General features: G+C 57.4%; 1 protein-coding gene across 1 annotated transcript in view; it reads left to right on the top strand.

Annotated features, from left to right (window-relative positions):
- Positions 1 to 17,827, top strand: part of TRIM28 (tripartite motif containing 28) — a 34,812-nt gene extending 16,985 nt beyond the window's left edge. The window contains exons 8-14 of the mRNA XM_085550641.1: positions 382 to 450; positions 5,083 to 5,287; positions 7,593 to 7,852; positions 9,892 to 10,003; positions 11,145 to 11,219; positions 14,509 to 14,643; positions 17,529 to 17,827. Coding sequence (XP_085406767.1) covers positions 382 to 450; positions 5,083 to 5,287; positions 7,593 to 7,852; positions 9,892 to 10,003; positions 11,145 to 11,219; positions 14,509 to 14,643; positions 17,529 to 17,687 — 1,015 coding nt within the window. The 3' untranslated portion in view covers positions 17,688 to 17,827. The remainder of the gene's footprint in view (positions 1 to 381; positions 451 to 5,082; positions 5,288 to 7,592; positions 7,853 to 9,891; positions 10,004 to 11,144; positions 11,220 to 14,508; positions 14,644 to 17,528) is intronic.
- Positions 17,828 to 18,242: the final 415 nt, after the last annotated feature.

Here is an 18,242-nt window from a genome sequence, read left to right as displayed (position 1 = left end):
ATCCCTCCCCATATCCCCCCCTATACCCCCACCCCCATATCCCCCCCCCATAACCCAACCCCCTATCCCCAACCCCATAAGCCGACCCCCATATCCCCCCCCTCCCACGTATCCCCCACCCCCCATAACCCCATACCCCCAGCCCCATAACCCGAGCCCCATATCCCAAATCCCATAACACCCCCCCCCATAACCCAGCCCCCATATCCCCATGGCCACGTTCCTCCTTGCACCCCTTATCACTGCTCTATTCCTGCCTGCTGGGGCTCCATCCCATATCCCCCCCCCTCCCCTAATTCCTGGCCTTGGGGTAACCTGATTTTAGGGTTTATTATGGGGTTTTGGTATCAGATCGATGCCTTTGCTGCCTTCTTTGTGCAGGAGAAGACGTGCAAACCCCCCTGACCACGAGACAGAAGAGAAGTTTGTTCCAAAGCTGCACATTAAGAGGTAATGGAGATGGATGGGGGGGGTTGGGGCCCTAATGGAAGGGGTGGGTGGGACGTAGAGCCCCCCCAGCCCTATATAGGGACAGCAAGGACAACCCCTGTCCCTATATCCCAATGCTGGCACAACCTCTGTGTCCTGCATCACCTACTGCCCTTGTCCCCATACACCTACAGGGTGGATAAGCCCCCCCAACCCCTATCCCAAAGGACCCCCAGTCCCCCCAACCCCTATCCCAAAGGACCCCCAGTCCCCCCCAACCCCCCCACCTCCCCCCAACCCCTATCCTAAAGGACCCCCTTCCTAACCCAGCCCATATCCCAAAGGACCCCCAGTGCCCCATACCTATGAATACCCTCTTGTAGGCCTTAGTGGGGCTCCCCCCCACATCCTGACCCCCTTCCTAACCCAGCCCCTATCCCAAAGGACTCCCAGTGCCCCATACCCCATTAAAACCCTCTTGTAGGCCTTAGTGGGGCTCCCCCCCACATCCTGACCCCCTTCCTAACCCAACCCCTATCCCAAAGGACCCCAGTTATCCCAACCCCTGTCCCAATGGACTCCCAGTGCCCCATACCCTGTTACAACCCTCTTGTAGGGCCTAGTGGAGCTCCCCCCCCACATCCTGACCCCCTTCCTAACCCAAGACCCCCACAACCCCTATCCCAGTGCCCCATACCCAATGGAAACCCTCTTGTAGGGCTTAGTGGGGCTACCCCCCCCCCCATCCCAAAGGACTCCCAGTGCCCCATACCCCATTACAACCCTCTTGTAGGGCTTAGTGGGGCTCCCCCCACATCCTGACCCCCTTCCTAACCCAACCCCTATCCCAAAGGACCCCAGTTAACCCAACCGCCCCACCTCCCCCCAACCCCTATCCTAAAGGACCCCCAGTGCCCCATACCCCATTACAACCCCCTTGTAGGGCTTAGTGGGGCTACCCCCCCCCCCCAACCCCTATCCCAAAGGACTCCCAGTGCCCCATACCCTATGAATACCCCCTTGTAGGGCTTAGTGGGGCTCCCCCCACATCCTGACCCCCTTCCTAACCCAACCCCTATCCCAAAGGACCCCAGTTAACCCAACCCACCCCCCCCCAACCCCTATCCTAAAGGACCCCCTTCCTAACCCAACCCCTATCCCAATGGACTCCCAGTGCCCCATACCCCATTACAACCCTCTTGTAGGCCTTAGTGGGGCTCCCCCCCATCCTGACCCCCTTCCTAACCCAACCCCTATCCCAAAGGACCCCCAGTCCCCCCCAACCCCTATCCCAATGGACTCCCAGTGCCCCATACCCCATTACAACCCCCTTGTAGGCCTTAGTGGGGCTATCCCCCCACCCAACCCCTATCCCAAAGGGCTCAGTGGGGCTCCCCCCCGCCACGTCCTGACCCCCTTCCTAACCCAACCCATATCCCAAAGGACCCCCAGTGTCCCATATCCCATTACAACCCTGTTGTAGGGCTTAGTGGGGCTCCCCCCCACGTCCTGACCCCCTTCCTAACCCAACCCCTATCCCAATGGACTCCCAGTGCCCCATACCCCATTATAACCCTCTTGTAGGCCTTAGTGGGGCTATCCCCCCCCCCAACCCCTATCCCAAGGGCTCAGTGGGGTTCCCCCCCCCCCCCATCCTGACCCCCTTCCTAACCCAATCCCCATCCCAAAGGACCCTCCTACTATCCCAATCCCCCTCAACCCCCAACCCCTATCCCAAAGGACTCCCAGTGCCCCATACCCCATTACAACCCTCTTGTAGGGCTCAGTGGGTCTCCCCCCCCCCATCCTGACCCCCTTCCTAACCCAAGACCCTCACAACTCCTATCCCAGTGCCCCATACCCCATTACAACCCCCTTGTAGGCCTTAGTGGGGCTATCCCCCCACCCAACCCCTATCCCAAAGGGCTCAGTGGGGCTCCCCCCCCCCCACATCCTGACCCCCTTCCTAACCCAATCCCCATCCCAAAGGACCCTCCTACTATCCCAATCCCCCTCAACCCCCAACCCCTATCCCAATGGACTCCCAGTGCCCCATACCCCATTAAAACCCTCTTGTAGGGCTCAGTGGGGCTCCTCCCACATCCTGACCCCCTTCCTAACCCAATCCCCATCCCAAAGGACCCTCCTACTATCCCAATCCCCCTCAACCCCCAACCCCTATCCCAAAGGACTCCCAGTGCCCCATACCCCATTAAAACCCTCTTGTAGGGCTTAATGGGGCTCCCCCTACACATCCGGACCCCCTTCCTAACCCAACCCCTATCCCAAAGGACCCCAGTTAACCCAACCCCCCCACCTCCCCCCAACCCCTATCCTAAAGGACCCCCTTCCTAACCCAACCCCTATCCCAAAGGCCCCCCAGTGCCCCATGCCCTATGAATACCCCCTTGTAGGGCTTAGTGGGGCTCCCCCCCATCCTGACCCCCTTCCTAATCCAACCCCTATCCCAAAGGACCCCCAGTCCCCCCCAACCCCTATCCCAATGGACTCCCAGTGCCCCATACCCCATTACAACCCTCTTGTAGGGCTCAGTGGGGCTCCCCCCCATATCCTGACCCCCTTCCTAACCCAACCCCCATCCCAAAGGAGCCCCAGTCCCCCCCAACCCCTATCCCAAAGGACTCCCAGTGCCCCATACCCCATTACAACCCCCTTGTAGGCCTTAGTGGGGCTATCCCCCCCCCAACCCCTATCCCAAGGGCTCAGTGGGGCTCCCCCCCCCACATCCTGACCCCCTTCCTAACCCAACCCCTATCCCAATGGACTCCCAGTGCCCCATACCCCATTATAACCCTGTTGTAGGGCTTAGTGGGGCTCCCCCCCACATCCTGACCCCCTTCCTAACCCAGCCCCTATCCCAAAGGACCCTCCTACTATCCCAATCCCCCTCAACCCCCAGCCCCTATCCCAAAGGACTCCCAGTGCCCCATACCCCATTACAACCCTCTTGTAGGGCTCAGTGGGGCTCCACCCCCCCCAACCTGACCCCCTTCCTAACCCAACCCCCATCCCAAAGGAGCCCCAGTCCCCCCCAACCCCTATCCCAAAGGACTCCCAGTGCCCCATACCCCATTACAACCCCCTTGTAGGCCTTAGTGGGGCTATCCCCCCCCCAACCCCTATCCCAAGGGCTCAGTGGGGCTCCCCCCCCCACATCCTGACCCCCTTCCTAACCCAACCCCTATCCCAATGGACTCCCAGTGCCCCATACCCCATTAAAACCCTCTTGTAGGGCTTAGTGGGGCTCCCCCTACACATCCGGACCCCCTTCCTAACCCAACCCCTATCCCAAAGGACCCCAGTTAACCCAACCCCCCCACCTCCCCCCAACCCCTATCCTAAAGGACCCCCTTCCTAACCCAGCCCCTATCCCAATGGACTCCCAGTGCCCCATACCCCATTACAACCCTCTTGTAGGCCTTACTGGGGCTCCCCCCCCCACATCCTGACCCCCTTCCTAACCCAACCCCTATCCCAATGGACTCCCAGTGCCCCATACCCTATGAAAACCCTCTTGTAGGGCTTAGTGGGGCTACCCTCCCACCCCAACCCATATCCCAAAGGACTCCCAGTGCCCCATACCCCATTACAACCCTCTTGTAGGCCTTAGTGGGGCTCCCCCCACATCCTGACCCCCTTCCTAACCCAAGACCCTCACAACCCCTATCCCAGTGCCCCATACCCCATTACAACCCTCTTGTAGGGCTTAGTGGGGCTATCCCCCCCCAACCCCCATCCCAAAGGGCTCAGTGGGGTTCCCCCCCCCCCCCCATCCTGATCCCCTTCCTAACCCAGCCCCTATCCCAAAGGACCCCCAGTCCCCCATACCCCTGTCCCAATGGACTCCCAGTGCCCCATACCCCATTACAACCCTCTTGTAGGCCTTAGTGGGGCTCCCCCCACATCCTGACCCCCTTCCTAACCCAACCCCTATCCCAAAGGACCCCCTTCCTAACCCAAGAGCCCCCAGTCCCTATCCCAGTGCCCCATACCCAATGAAAATCCTCTTGTAGGGCTTAGTGGGGCTACCCTCCCACCCCAACCCATATCCCAAAGGACCCTCAGTGCCCCATACCCCATTACAACCCTCTTGTAGGGCCTAGTGGAGCTCCCCCCCCATCCTGACCCCCTTCCTAACCCAACCCCTATCCCAAAGGACCCCAGTTAACCCAACCCACCCCCCCCCCAACCCCTATCCTAAAGGACCCCCAGTCCCCCCCAACCCCTATCCCAAAGGACCCCCAGAGCCCCATACCCCATTACAACCCCCTTGTAGGCCTTAGTGGGGCTACCCCCCCTCCCCAACCCCTATCCCAAAGGACTCCAGTTAACCCAACCCCCCCAACCCCTATCCCAAAGGACTCCCAGTACCCCATACCCCATTACAACCCCCTTGTAGGCCTTAGTGGGGCTATCCCCCCACCCAACCCCTATCCCAAGGGCTCAGTGGGGCTCCCCCCCCCCCACATCCTGACCCCCTTCCTAACCCAGCCCCTATCCCAAAGGACCCCCAGTCCCCCCCAACCCCTATCCCAAAGGACTCCCAGTGCCCCATACCCCATTACAACCCTGTTGTAGGGCTCAGTGGGTCTCCCCCCCCATCCTGACCCCCTTCCTATTCCCCCCCCATAGCGCGCAGCCCTCGGGCTCTGCCGTGCTCCGCAAGGTGCCCCGTGTCAGTTTGGAGCGCCTGGATTTGGACCTGTCGGCTGAATCCCAACCTCCCGTGTTCCGCGTGTTCCCCGGGACGTCGGCTGAGGAGTTCAGCCTCATCGTCATCGAACGGGGGGGGGCACAGCCACAACCTGCTCCTCCTGCACCCCCACCTGCCATCAAAGTGAGCAGCTCTTCCCCTTTAGCCCCATTCCCTCCCTCTATGAACATCTCCTTCCCTTTAACCCTATTCCCTCTCTCTATGAGCATCATCCCTTTCCCCTTAACCCCTGTTCCTTCCCTATATGAGCATCCCATTAACCCCTATTCCCTCTATGAACATCCCTTTAACCCCATTCCCTCCCTCTATGAGCTTCTCCTTCCCTTTAACCCTATTCCCTCCCTTTACCCCCTATTCCCTCCCTTTACCCCCCATTCCCTCTCTTTACCCCCTATTCCCTCCCTTTACCCCTATTCCCTCTCTTTACCCCCTATTCCTCCCTCTATTCCCTCCCTTTAACCCCAATTCCCTCTCTTTAACCCCAATTCCCTCTCTAACCCCAATTCCCTCCCTTTACCCCCTATTCCCTCCCTTTACCCCCTATTCCCTCCCTTTACCCCCCATTCCCTCCCTTTACCCCCTATTCCTTCCCTTTACCCCCTATTCCTTCCCTTTACCCCCTATTCCTTCCCTTTACCCCCTATTCCCTCCCTTTACCCCCTATTCCCTCCCTTTATCCCTATTCCCTCTCTTTACCCTCTATTCCCTCCCTTTACCCCTATTCCCTCCCTTTACCCCCTATTCCCTCCCTTTATCCCTATTCCCTCTCTTTACCCTCTATTCCCTCCCTTTACCCCTATTCCCTCCCTTTACCCCCTATTCCCTCCCTTTACCCCCTATTCCCTCCCTTTACCCCTATTCCCTCCCTTTACCCCTATTCCCTCCCTTTACCCCTATTCCCTCCCTTTACCCCTATTCCCTCCCTTTACCCCTATTCCCTCCCTTTAACCCCAATTCCCTCTCTTTACCCCCTATTCCCTCCCTTTACCCCCTATCCCCTCCCTTTATCCCTATTCCCTCCCCCTATTCCCTCCCTTTACCCCCTATTCCCTCCCTTTACCCCCTATTCCCTCCCTTTACCCCCTATTCCCTCCATTTACCCCCTATTCCCTCCCTCTATTCCCTCCCTTTACCCCTATTCCCTCTCTTTAACCCCTATTCCCACCCTTTAACCCCTATTCCCTCTCTTTACTCCCTATTCCCACCCTTTACCCCCTATTCCCTCCCTTTACCCCCTATTCCCTCCCTCTATTCCCTCCCTTTACCCCCTATTCCCACCCTTTTACCCCTATTCCCTCCCTTTACCCCCTATTCCCTCCCTTTACCCCTATTCCCTCCCTTTACCCCTATTCCCTCCCTTTACCCCCTATTCCCTCCCTTTACCCCCTATTCCCTCCCTTTATCCCTATTCCCTCCCTTTATCCCTATTCCCTCCCTTTACCCCCTATTCCCTCCCTTTACCCCTATTCCCTCCCTTTACCCCTATTCCCTCCCTTTACCCCCTATTCCCTCCCTTTACCCCCTATTCCCTCCCTTTACCCCCTATTCCCTCCCTTTACCCCCTATTCCCTCTCTTTACCCCTATTCCCTCCCTTTACCCCCTATTCCCTCCCTTTACCCCCTATTCCCTCCCTCTATTCCCTCCCTTTACCCCCTATTCCCTCCCTTTATCCCTATTCCCTCCCTCTATTCCCTCCCTTTACCTCCTATTCCCTCCCTTTATCCCTATTCCCTCCCTCTATTCCCTCCCTTTACCCCCTATTCCCTCCCTTTATCCCTATTCCCTCCCCCTATTCCCTCTCTTTACCCCCTATTCCCTCCCTTTATCCTTATTCCCTCCCTTTACCCCCTATTCCCTCCCTTTAACCCCTATTCCCTCCCTCTATTCCCTCCCTTTACCCCTATTCCCTCCCTTTACCCCCTATTCCCTCCCTTTACCCCAATTCCCTCCCTTTATCCCTATTCCCTCCCTCTATTCCCTCCCTTTACCCCCTATTCCCTCCCTTTACCCCCTATTCCCTCCCTTTATCCCTATTCCCTCCCCCAATTCCCTCCCTTTACCCCCTATTCCTTCCCTTTACCCCCTATTCCTTCCCTTTACCCCCTATTCCCTCCCTTTACCCCCTATTCCCTCCCTCTATTCCCTCCCTTTACCCCTATTCCCTCCCTTTACGCCCTATTCCCTCCCTTTACCCCCTATTCCCTCCCTTTACCCCTATTCCCTCCCTTTACCCCCTATTCCCTCCCTTTACCCCCTATTCCCTCCCTTTACCCCTATTCCCTCCCTTTACCCCCTATTCCCTCCCTTTACCCCCTATTCCCTCCCTCTATTCCCTCCCTTTACCCCCTATTCCCTCCCTACTCCCATTAACCCCCATCCCCTATATCCTCCCATATCTCACCCCTCTTTCTCTCCCACCACCAACAGGAGGAACAGAAGGAATTACCCATAGAGAACACAGAGGACACCAAACCTTTACTCCTCCCCCCGGACCCTCACGTCGGGGTGACGATCAAAGGGGCTGAGCCCCCCCCTATGGCCCCCCCCGACGTGGTTCCTGCAGGGACCCATAGGAACGTGTCCTGCTGCCGTGTGTGCTGCCAGGCCGGAGCTGTGGTCATGTGTGACCTGTGTGAGCGCTGCTACCACCTCGACTGCCACCTGCCTGCACTGCTTGTGGTACCCAGGTACGGCTGGTAACCTCCTATAGGATACCCCTATAACCCCCCCACCCCAACAGGGATACCCCTATTAACCCCATAAGGGATACCCCTATAACCCCCCCACCCCAACAGGGATACCCCTATAACCTCCACACCCCATAAGGGATACCCCTATAACCCCCATAAGGGATACCCCTATAACCCCCACACCCCAACAGGGATACCCCTATAACCCCCCCACCCCATAAGGGATACCCCTATTGCCCCCCACCCCATCAGGGATACCCCTATAACCCCCACACCCCAACAGGGATACCCCTATAAGCCCCCCACCCCAAAAGGGATACCCCTATTAACCCCATAAGGGATACCCCTATAACCCCCCACCCCATAAGGGATACCCCTATAACCTCCCCCACCCCATAAGGGATACCCCTATAACCCGCCCAACCCATCAGGGATACCCCTATTGCCCCCATCAAGGATACCCCTATAACCCCCCCACCCCAACAGGGATACCCCTATAACCCGCCCACCCCATAAGGGATACCCCTATAACCCCCCCACCCCAATAGGGATACCCCTATAACCCCCCATAAGGGATACCCCTATAACCCCCCAACCTCATAAGGGATACCCCTATAACCCCCCCACCCCATCAGGGATACCCCTATAACCCCCCCACCCCAACAGGGATACCCCTATTGCCCCCCACCCCATCAGGGATACCCCTATAACCCCCCACCCCAACAGGGATACCCCTATAACCCCCCCACCCCAACAGGGATACCCCTATAACCCCCCATAAGGGATACCCCTATAACCCCCCCCACCCCATCAGGGATACCCCTATAACCCCCACCCCATCAGGGATACCCCTATAACCCCCACACCCCATCAGGGATACCCCTATAACCCCCCCATCAGGGATACCCCTATAACCCCCTATCAGGGATACCCCTATTAAACCCCCCCCCCCCTCCATCCCATGGGGCAGTTCCCCCTATTGATCCCGAAAAACCCCTTTGAAACTCCAAGCTCTTCCATTCTACCCCCCCAAGCTGGGAATAGGGGGGAGGGGTCCTGTGCCCCCCCACAAGCTGGGAATGGGGGTGGGGGGGATCCTGTGCCCCCCCCCCGAAGCTGGGAATGGGGGTGAGGGGGTCCTGTGCCCCCCCCCCCCAAGCGGGGAATGGGGGGGAGGGGGTCCTGTGCCCCTCCAAGCTGGGAATAGGGGGGAGGGGTCCTGTACCCCCCCCCAAGCTGGGAATGGGGGTGAGGGGGTCCTGTGCCCCCCCCCCCAAGCTGGGATTGGGGGTGAGGGGGGTCCTGTGCCCCCCCCCCCCCCCCCAAAGCTGGGAATGGGGGGGAGGGGGTCCTGTGCCCCCCCCAAAGCTGGGAATGGGGGTGAGGGGGATCCTGTGCCCCCCCCAAAGCTGGGAATAGGGAGGAGGGGGTTTTGTGCCCCCCCCCCAAGCTAGGAATAGGGAGGAGGGGTCCAGTGCCCCCCCCTCCAAGCTGGGAATGGGGGTGAGGGGGTCCTGTGCCCCCCCCCAAAGCTAGGAATAGGGGGGAGGGATCCTGTGTCCCCCCCACAAGCTGGGAATGGGGATGAGGGGATCCTGTGCCCCCCCCCCCAAAGCTGGGAATGGGGGTGGGGGGGGTCCTGTGCCCCCCCACATGCTGGGAATGGGGGTGGGAGGGGTCCTGTGCCCCCCCACATGCTGGGAATGGGGGTGAGGGGGGTCCTGTGCCCCCCCCCCCAAGCGGGGAATGGGGGGCAGGGAGGTCCTGTGCCCCCCTACAAGCTGGGAATAGGGGTAGAGGGGTCCTGTGCCCCCCCCCCAAAGCTGGGAATGGGGGTGAGGGGATCCTGTGCCCCCCCCCCAAGCTTGGAATAGGGGTAGAGGGGTCCTGTGCCCCTCCAAGCTGGGAATGGGGGTGAGGGGGATTCTGTGCCCCCCCACCCCCAAGCTGGGAATGGGGTTGGGAATTGGTTGGGGCGGGGGGGGAGGGGAATATGGGGAGGGGTCTCTCAGTGCATCCCTCCCCTGCCCCCATAGCCACGACTGGCGCTGCCTGCTGTGCCAGGACCTGCCCCCCCCCATGGAAGGGCTCAGCAATGGGGGGAATGAGGAGGGACGGCCCCAAACTCTGAGCCCCACAGACCAGCAGGTGAGTGGGGGATCCTATTTACCCCCCATAGGGGATGGGGGGGTCCTGGGGGTGCTCTATTAAGGAATGGAGGGGATAAGGGTTGAATAGGGATCCTATTTACCCCCTATAGGGGATGGGGGGGGGTCCTGGGGATGCACTGTTAAGGCAAGGAGGGGATAAGGGGGGGAATGGGATCCTATTTACCCCCTATAGGGGATGGGGGGTGGTTATGGGGGTCTTGTTAAGGCATGGAGGGGATAAGGGTTGAATAGGGATCCTATATACCCCCTATAGGGGATGGGGGGGGTCCTGGGGATGCACTGTTAAGGAATGGAGGAGATAAAGGTTGAATAGGGATCCTATATACCCCCCATAGGGGTTGGGGGTGGTGTTTATGGGGCTTTTGTTAAGGAATGGAGTGGATAAGGGTTGTAAAGGGATCCTATTTACCCCCATATAGGGAATGGGGGGGGTCCTGGTGATGCCCTATTAAGGAATGGAGGGGATAAGGGGTAAAAAGGGATCCTATATACCCCCTATAGGGGATGGGGGGGGTCCTGGGGATGCACTGTTAAGGCAAGGAGGGGATAAGGGGGGGAATGGGATCCTATATACCCCCTATAGGGGATGGGGGGTGGTTATGGGGATCTTGTTAAGGAATGGAGGGGATAAGGGTTGAATAGGGATCCTATATACCCCCCTATATGGGATGGGGGTGTGTGTTTATGGGGCTCTTGTTAAGGAATGGAGGAGATAGGGGGTGAAAAGGGATCCTATATACTCCCTATAGGGGATGGGGGGTGGTTATGGGGGTCTCGTTAAGGCATGGAGGGGATTAGGGGTGGAATGGGATCCTATTTAACCCCATATAGGGGTTGGGGGGGGTCCTGGGGATGCCCTATTAAGGAATGGAGGGGATAAGAAATGGAATGGGATCCTATATACCCCCCTATAGGGGATGGGGGGTGTTTATGGGGTCTCGTTAAGGTATGGAGGGGATAAGGGTTGAATAGGGATCCTATATACCCCCCTATATGGGATGGGGGGGGGTGTTTATGGGGCTCTTGTTAAGGAATGGAGGGGATAGGGGGTGAAAAGGGATCCTATATACCCCCCTATAGGGGATAAGGGTTGAGTAGGATCCTATTCCCCCCTATAGAAGTGTGAGCGGGTGCTGCTGGAGCTGCTGTGCCACGAGCCCTTCCGGCCCCTCCATCGCCTGTCCAGCTCCACAGTGAGTTCTAAACCCCCATAGGATCCTGTAGGATCTTATCCATATAAGAAGACATCCCCCCCCGTATGCCCCCCACAGATCCCTCCCTATATTCCCCTCCATATCCCCGCCCTATATACCCCCCATATCCCTCCCCATACCCCCCCCATATTCCCCCCATATCCCCTATCCCATCCCCCATCCCATATCCCTATCGCATCCCATCCTACATTGCCATCCTATATCCCCATCCTTATCCCATCCTATATCCCTATCCCATCCCTATCCCATCCTGTATCCCTATCCCATCCTATATCCTATCATATATCCCCATCCCATATCCCCTATCCCATATCCCTCTCCCATCCCTCTCCCATCCCGTATCCCCCACATCCTGTATCCCCCACATCCCATATCCCCCACATCTCATATTCCCATCCCATATCCCTATCCCATCCCATCCTATATCCCCCATATCCCATATCCCCCATATCCCATATCTCCCATATCCCATATCTCATCCAATATCCCATATCCCATCCCTATCCTATATCCCATCCCCATCCTTATCCTATCCTTATCCATATCCCCATCCCATATCCCCCACGTCCCATATCCCCCACATCCCATGTTCCCCATATCCCATCCCATATCCCATATCTCATCCCACATCCCATATCCCATCTCATATCCCATCCCTATCCTATATCCCATCACCATCCTTATCCATATCCCCATCCCATCCTATATCCCCCACATCCCATATCCCATCCCATATCCCATCCCCATCCTTATCCTATCCTTATCCCTATCCCATCCCATCCTATATCCCCCCATATCCCGTATCCCCCATATCCCATATCTCATCCCATATCCCATATCCCATCCCCATCCTTATCCTATCCTTATCCCTATCCCATCCCATCCATATCCCCATCCCATCCCATATCTCATCCCATATCCCCCATATCCCCCATATCTCATCCAATATCCCATATCCCATCTCATATCCCATCCCTATCCTATATCCCATCCCCATCCTTATCCTATCCGTATCCATATCCCCATCCCATCCTATCCCATCCTATATCCCCCATATCCCCCATATCCCATTCTATATCCCTGTTATCCCCATCCCATCCCATATCCCATATCCCCTATATCCCTGTTATCCCCATCCCATCCTATATCCCATCCCATATCCCCTATATCCCTGTTATCCCCATCCCATCCTAATCCCATCCTAATCCCATCCCATATCCCATCCCATATCCCATCCCTATCCCATCCCATATCCCATCCCATATCCCCATCCCATATCCCCATCCCATATCCCCATCCCATATCCCCACCCCATATCCCCACCCCCATATCCCCACCCCATATCCCCACCCCATTCCCCACCCCACACCCCCATATCCCCACCCCATATCCCCACCCCATATCCCCACCCCATATCCCCACCCCATATCCCCACCCCATATCCCCACCCCATATCCCCACCCCATATCCCCACCCCATATCCCCACCCCATATCCCCACCCCACATCCCCACCCCATATCCCCACCCCATATCCCCACCCCATATCCCCACCCCCCATATCCCCACCCCATATCCCCACCCCATATCCCCATCCCATATCCCCATCCCATATCCCCATCCCATTCTTATCCTATCTTTATCCCTATCCCATCCCATCCATATCCCCCATATCCTGTATCCCCCATATCCCCCATATCTCCCATATCCCCCATATCCCATGTCCCCCATATCCCATCCCATATCCCATCTCATATCCCATCCCTATCCTATATCCCATCCCCATCCTTATCCTATCCTTAATCCATATCCCATCCCATCCTATATCCCCCATATCCCGTATCCTCCATATCCCATATCTCATATCCCCCACATCCCATATCCCCCATATCCCATCCTATACCCCCTATATCCCCATCCCATCCTATATCCCATCCCATATCCCCTATATCCCTGTTATCCCCATCCCATCTTATATCCCATCCCATATCCATATCCCCTATATCCCCGTTATCCCCATCCCATCCTATATCCCATCCCATATCCCATATCCCCTATATCCCCATCCCATCTTATATCCCATCCCATATCCCATATCCCCTATATCCCCGTTATCCCCATCCCATCCTATATCCCATCCCATATCCCATATCCCCTACATCCCTGTTATCCCCATCCCATCCCATCCCATATCCCATATCCCCTATATCCCTGTTATCCCCATCCCATCCCATATCCCATATCCCCTATATCCCATCCCATATCCCATATCCCCTATATCCCTGTTATCCCCATCCATCCCATATCCCATCCCATATCCCATCCTATATCCCATCCCATATCCCATATCCCATATATCCCATCCCATATCCCATATCCCCTATATCCCCATCCCATCCCATATCCCATATCCCCTATATCCCATCCCATATCCCATCCTATATCCCATCCCATATCCCATATCCCCTATATCCCTGTTATCCCCATCCCATCTTATATCCCATCCCATATCCCATCCCATATCCCATATCCCCTATATCCCATCCCATATCCCATATCCCCTATATCCCTGTTATCCCCATCCCATATCCCGTATATCCCCATCCTATATCCCATCCCATATCCCATCCCATATCCCCTATATCCCCATGCTATATCCCATCCCATATCCCATATCCCATCACATATCCCATCCCATATCCCATATCCCCTATATCCCATATCCCATATCCCCTATATCCCATCCCGTATCCCATATCCCCTATATCCCCATCCTATATCCCATCCCATATCCTATCCCATATCCCCTATATCCCCATCCTATATCCCATCCCATATCCTATCCCATATCCCCTATATCCCCATCCTATATCCCATCCCATATCCCATATCCCCTATATCCCATCCCATATCCCATCTCCCCTATATCCCCCATATCCCATCCCCTATCCCATATCCCCTATATCCCCTATATCCCATCCCATATCCCATATCCCCTATATCTCATCCCATATCCCATATCCCCTATATCCCCATCCCATATCCCATCACATATCCCATCCCATATCCCATATCCCATATCCCCTATATCCCCATCCCATCCCATATCCCATCCCATATCCCATATCCCCTATATCCCATCCCATATCCCATATCCCCTATATCCCATCCCATATCCCATATCCCCCATATCCCATCCCATATCCCCTATCCCCTATATCCCATCCCATATCCCATATCCCATATCCCATCTCCCCTGTATCCCCATAGGAGAGCAGTGACGCCATAGACCTGACGCTGATCCGCGCTAAGCTCACAGGGAAGCTGTCCCCGTCCTACAACAGCCCGGATGATTTTGCAGCTGACGTCGTTCGTATGATCCAACAGTTCAACAGCCTCACAGAGGTAACGAGACCCCATGGACCCCCCCATCCCCCCCTGGACCCCTCGATCCCCCCCTGGACCCCCCATTTCCCCCCTGTACCCCCCCATTCCCCCCCTGTACCCCCCAATACCCACCTGTACCCCCATAGTCCCCCCCTGTACCCCTCAATCCCCCCCTGTATCCCCAATACCCCCCTGGACCCCCAATCCCCCCCTGTACCCCCCCCTGGACCCCCCCAATTCCCCCCTGTACCCCCCCAATCCCCCCCTGTACCCCCCCCTGTACCTCCCCAATTCCCCCCTGTACCCCCCAATCCCCCCCTGTACCCCCCCCTGGACCCCCCAATTCCCCCCTGTACCCCCCAATCCCCCCCTGGACCCCCCATTCCCCCTCTGTACCCCCCAATCCCCCCCTGTACCCCTCAATACCCCCCTTTACCCCCCCAATTACCCCCCTGGACCCCCCAAATCCCCCCCTGGACCCCTCAATTCCCCCCCTGTACCCCTCAATTCCCCCCTGGAACCCCCATTCCCCCCCTGTACCCCCATAGTCCCCCCCTGTACCCCCATAGTCCCCCCCTGTACCCCTCAATACCCCCCTTTACCCCCCCAATTCCCCCCCTAGACCCCCCAATTCCCCCCCTGTACCCCCCCAATCCCCCGCTTTACCCCTCAGTCCCCCCCTGTATCCCCCAATACCCCCCTGTACCCCCCCAATTCCCCCCCCTTTTACCCCCCATTCCCCTCCTGGACCCCCACCTCCCTCACTGCCCCCCTTATCTCTTATCTCTATGAAGCTTCAGCACCTCCCCCTTATCTCACCCCCCCATCGCCCTCACTACCCCCCTTATCTCTATGAATCTCCAGCCCCCCCCCTTATCTCTCCCCACTCCCTCCTTATCTCCCCCCTTATCTCCCCCCCTCCCATTCCTACCCCTCCTTAACACACCCCCCTCCCACCCCCACTTCTCAATCCCCCTCCCCCCCCTTTAACCCTCCTCCCCCCCCCTTTTTTACCCCCCCCTTCCCCCCCCCCTTCTTTGCCCCCCTTTCCCCCACTATTAACCCACCCTCTCCCCCTTCTAACCCCCACCTCCCCCCTCCCCTCCCTTCTAACCCCCCCTTACCCCCCTCTTTTTTACCCCCTCCTTTACCCCCCCCTTTTTAACCCCCTCCCCCCTTCTTAACCCCCCCTCCCCCACCACCCTTCTTTACCCCCCCCCTCCCCCCCACCCTTCTTTACACCCCCCCTCCCCCCCACCCTTCTTTACACCCCCCCTCCCCCCCACCCTTCTTTACACCCCTCCTCTCCCCCCTCTCCCTTCTTTACCCCCCCCTCCCCTCTTTGCCCCCCCTTCCCCCCACTTCTTAACCCTCCCCTCCCCCCATTCTTTACCCCCCCTCCCCCCCCACCTTTTTTACCCCCCCTACCCCCTCCTTAACCCCCCCCTTTACCCCCACTCCCCTCCCACGCCCCCTCCCCTCCCACGCCCCCTCCCCCCCTCCTCATTTACCCCCCCTTCCCCCTCCCCCCCCACTTCTTAACCCCCCCCTTTTAACCCCCCCTTCCCCTTACCCCCCCTTCTTTAACCCCCTCCCCCTCTCCCTTCTTTACCCCCCCCTTCTTTACTCCCCCTCCCTCCCTTCTTAACCCCACCCCACCCCCTCTCTTCCTTTACGCCCCCTTCTTAACCCCCCCCTCCCCATCCCCCCCCACTTCTTAACCCCCCCCCACCCCTCCCCCCCCTTCTTTACCTTCCCTCCCTCCTTTACCCCCCCCTTCCCCTCACTTCTTAACCCTCCCCCCCCCCACTTCTTCCCCCCCACTTCTTTACCCCCCCTCCCTCCTCCCCCCCATCTTTGCCCCCCCTCCTCCCCTTACCCCCCCTCTTCTCCCCCCCCTTTCCTTTACCCCCCCCCACATCCCCCTTATCTCTATGACTCCCCCCCCCCCTTATCTCATTACCCCCCTTATCTCTTTTATATCCCCCCCCCCAATTCAGGACAAAGCCGACGTTCAATCCATCCTGGGTCTCCACCGTTTCTTCCACGATCGGCTCCATTCCACCTTCACCTCCCGCAGTTTCTCCCCCCTCCTGGATCCATTCGTTCCTATGGACGGACCCAAAGACCCCACAACAACAACAACAGCATCGACCCCCCATAACACCCCCCCCCCCCAATAACATCACCCCCCCACCTCAACTCCCTGCCCCCCCCGTGGCTCCTTGAGACCCTCCCCCATATTTCTAAGGGCTGGAGGGGGTTAAAACAGACCTATAAGGGGAGGGGGGGGGGGTCTTTATGCCCCCACCCCATTCAGACTATGGGATTTGCCTGCAATCAATACGACCCCCCCCCCCCTTTACATTTCCTATGGGGCTGCCCCACTAATTCATGTCTATGGGGGGGGGGATAATGGGGTGGGGGTCCCTATATCCCCCTCCCCACATGGCTGGCCCCATGGTGTTCTATTGTATCCTATAGGGGCCCCATATCTCCCCCCATTTATCCTATAGGGGTCCCCCCTCCCCATTTATCCTATAGGGGCCCTATATCCCCCCCCATTTATCCTATAGGGGCCCCATATCCCCCCATTTATCCTATAGGGGTCCCCCCTCCCCATTTATCCTATAGGGGCCCCATATCCCCCCCCCCTTATAGGGCCGTTCTATTAGTTGTTCTGGAGGTTTTTCCCTCTATGTTTCTATGGGAGCATGTTGCCCCCCCCCTTCCCCGTTCTATTGTGTTATTAAACGATAAATAAAGTTATTTCTTAAGCTTTTGGTTTATCTTTTTATTCCCCCCCCCCCCCCCCCAATGTTAAGAATAGGGGGAGGAGCCATCATAATCAAGATGGCGGCGCCCTGTAGGTTCATACTAAAGCCCGCCCCCCTTCTTGGCAGCGATTGGCTACGATTACAGACGAAGTGTTCCGGAAAAAGCCGAAGCCTTCCGGAAAAAGCCGAAGCTACCCGGAAGTCACCGAAACCTTAGGCACGGAGCCCAAGTGTTCCGGAAAAAGCCGAAGCCACCCGGAAAGAGCCGAAACCATCCGGAAGTAGCCGAAGCCTTCCGGAAGTAGCCGAAATCGTCGGGAAGGAGCCGAAGCGTTCCGGAAAAAGCCGAAACCAACCGGAAAGTGCCGAAATCATCCGGAAGGAGCCGAAATCTTCCCGGAAGTAGCCGAAGCCACCCGGAAGGAGCCGAAGCCTTCCGGAATTAGCCGAAATCTTCCGGAAAGAGCCGAAACCTTCGTGTAGTAGCCGAAGCGTTCCGAAAGGAGCCGAAACCATCCGGAAGGAGCCGAAACCTTCGGGAAGGAGCCGAAATCTTCCGTAAGGAGCCGAAACTATCCGGAAGTAGCCGAAACCATCCGGAAAAAGCCGAAACCATCCGGAAGGAGCCGAAACCATCCGGAAAAAGCCGAAACCATCCGGAAGTAGCCGAAACCATCCGGAAGTAGCCGAAACCATCCGGAAGGAGCCGAAACTATCCGGAAGTAGCCGAAACCATCCGGAAGTAGCCGAACGCTCGCGAGTGTGAGGGCGACTTCCGGAATAAAGAACCGGAAATATTCTCTCCCCTTTCCGGAAGTACCCGAGTCGATTCCGAACGTA

The sequence above is a fragment of the Coturnix japonica genome, chromosome 6 (assembly GCF_054131305.1).
Source record: "Coturnix japonica strain WE chromosome 6, WE-NBRP24, whole genome shotgun sequence".
Taxonomy (NCBI): domain Eukaryota; kingdom Metazoa; phylum Chordata; class Aves; order Galliformes; family Phasianidae; genus Coturnix; species Coturnix japonica.
The sequence above is the reverse complement of the archived record's forward strand: the minus strand, read 5'-3'. Positions and strand labels throughout refer to the sequence as shown.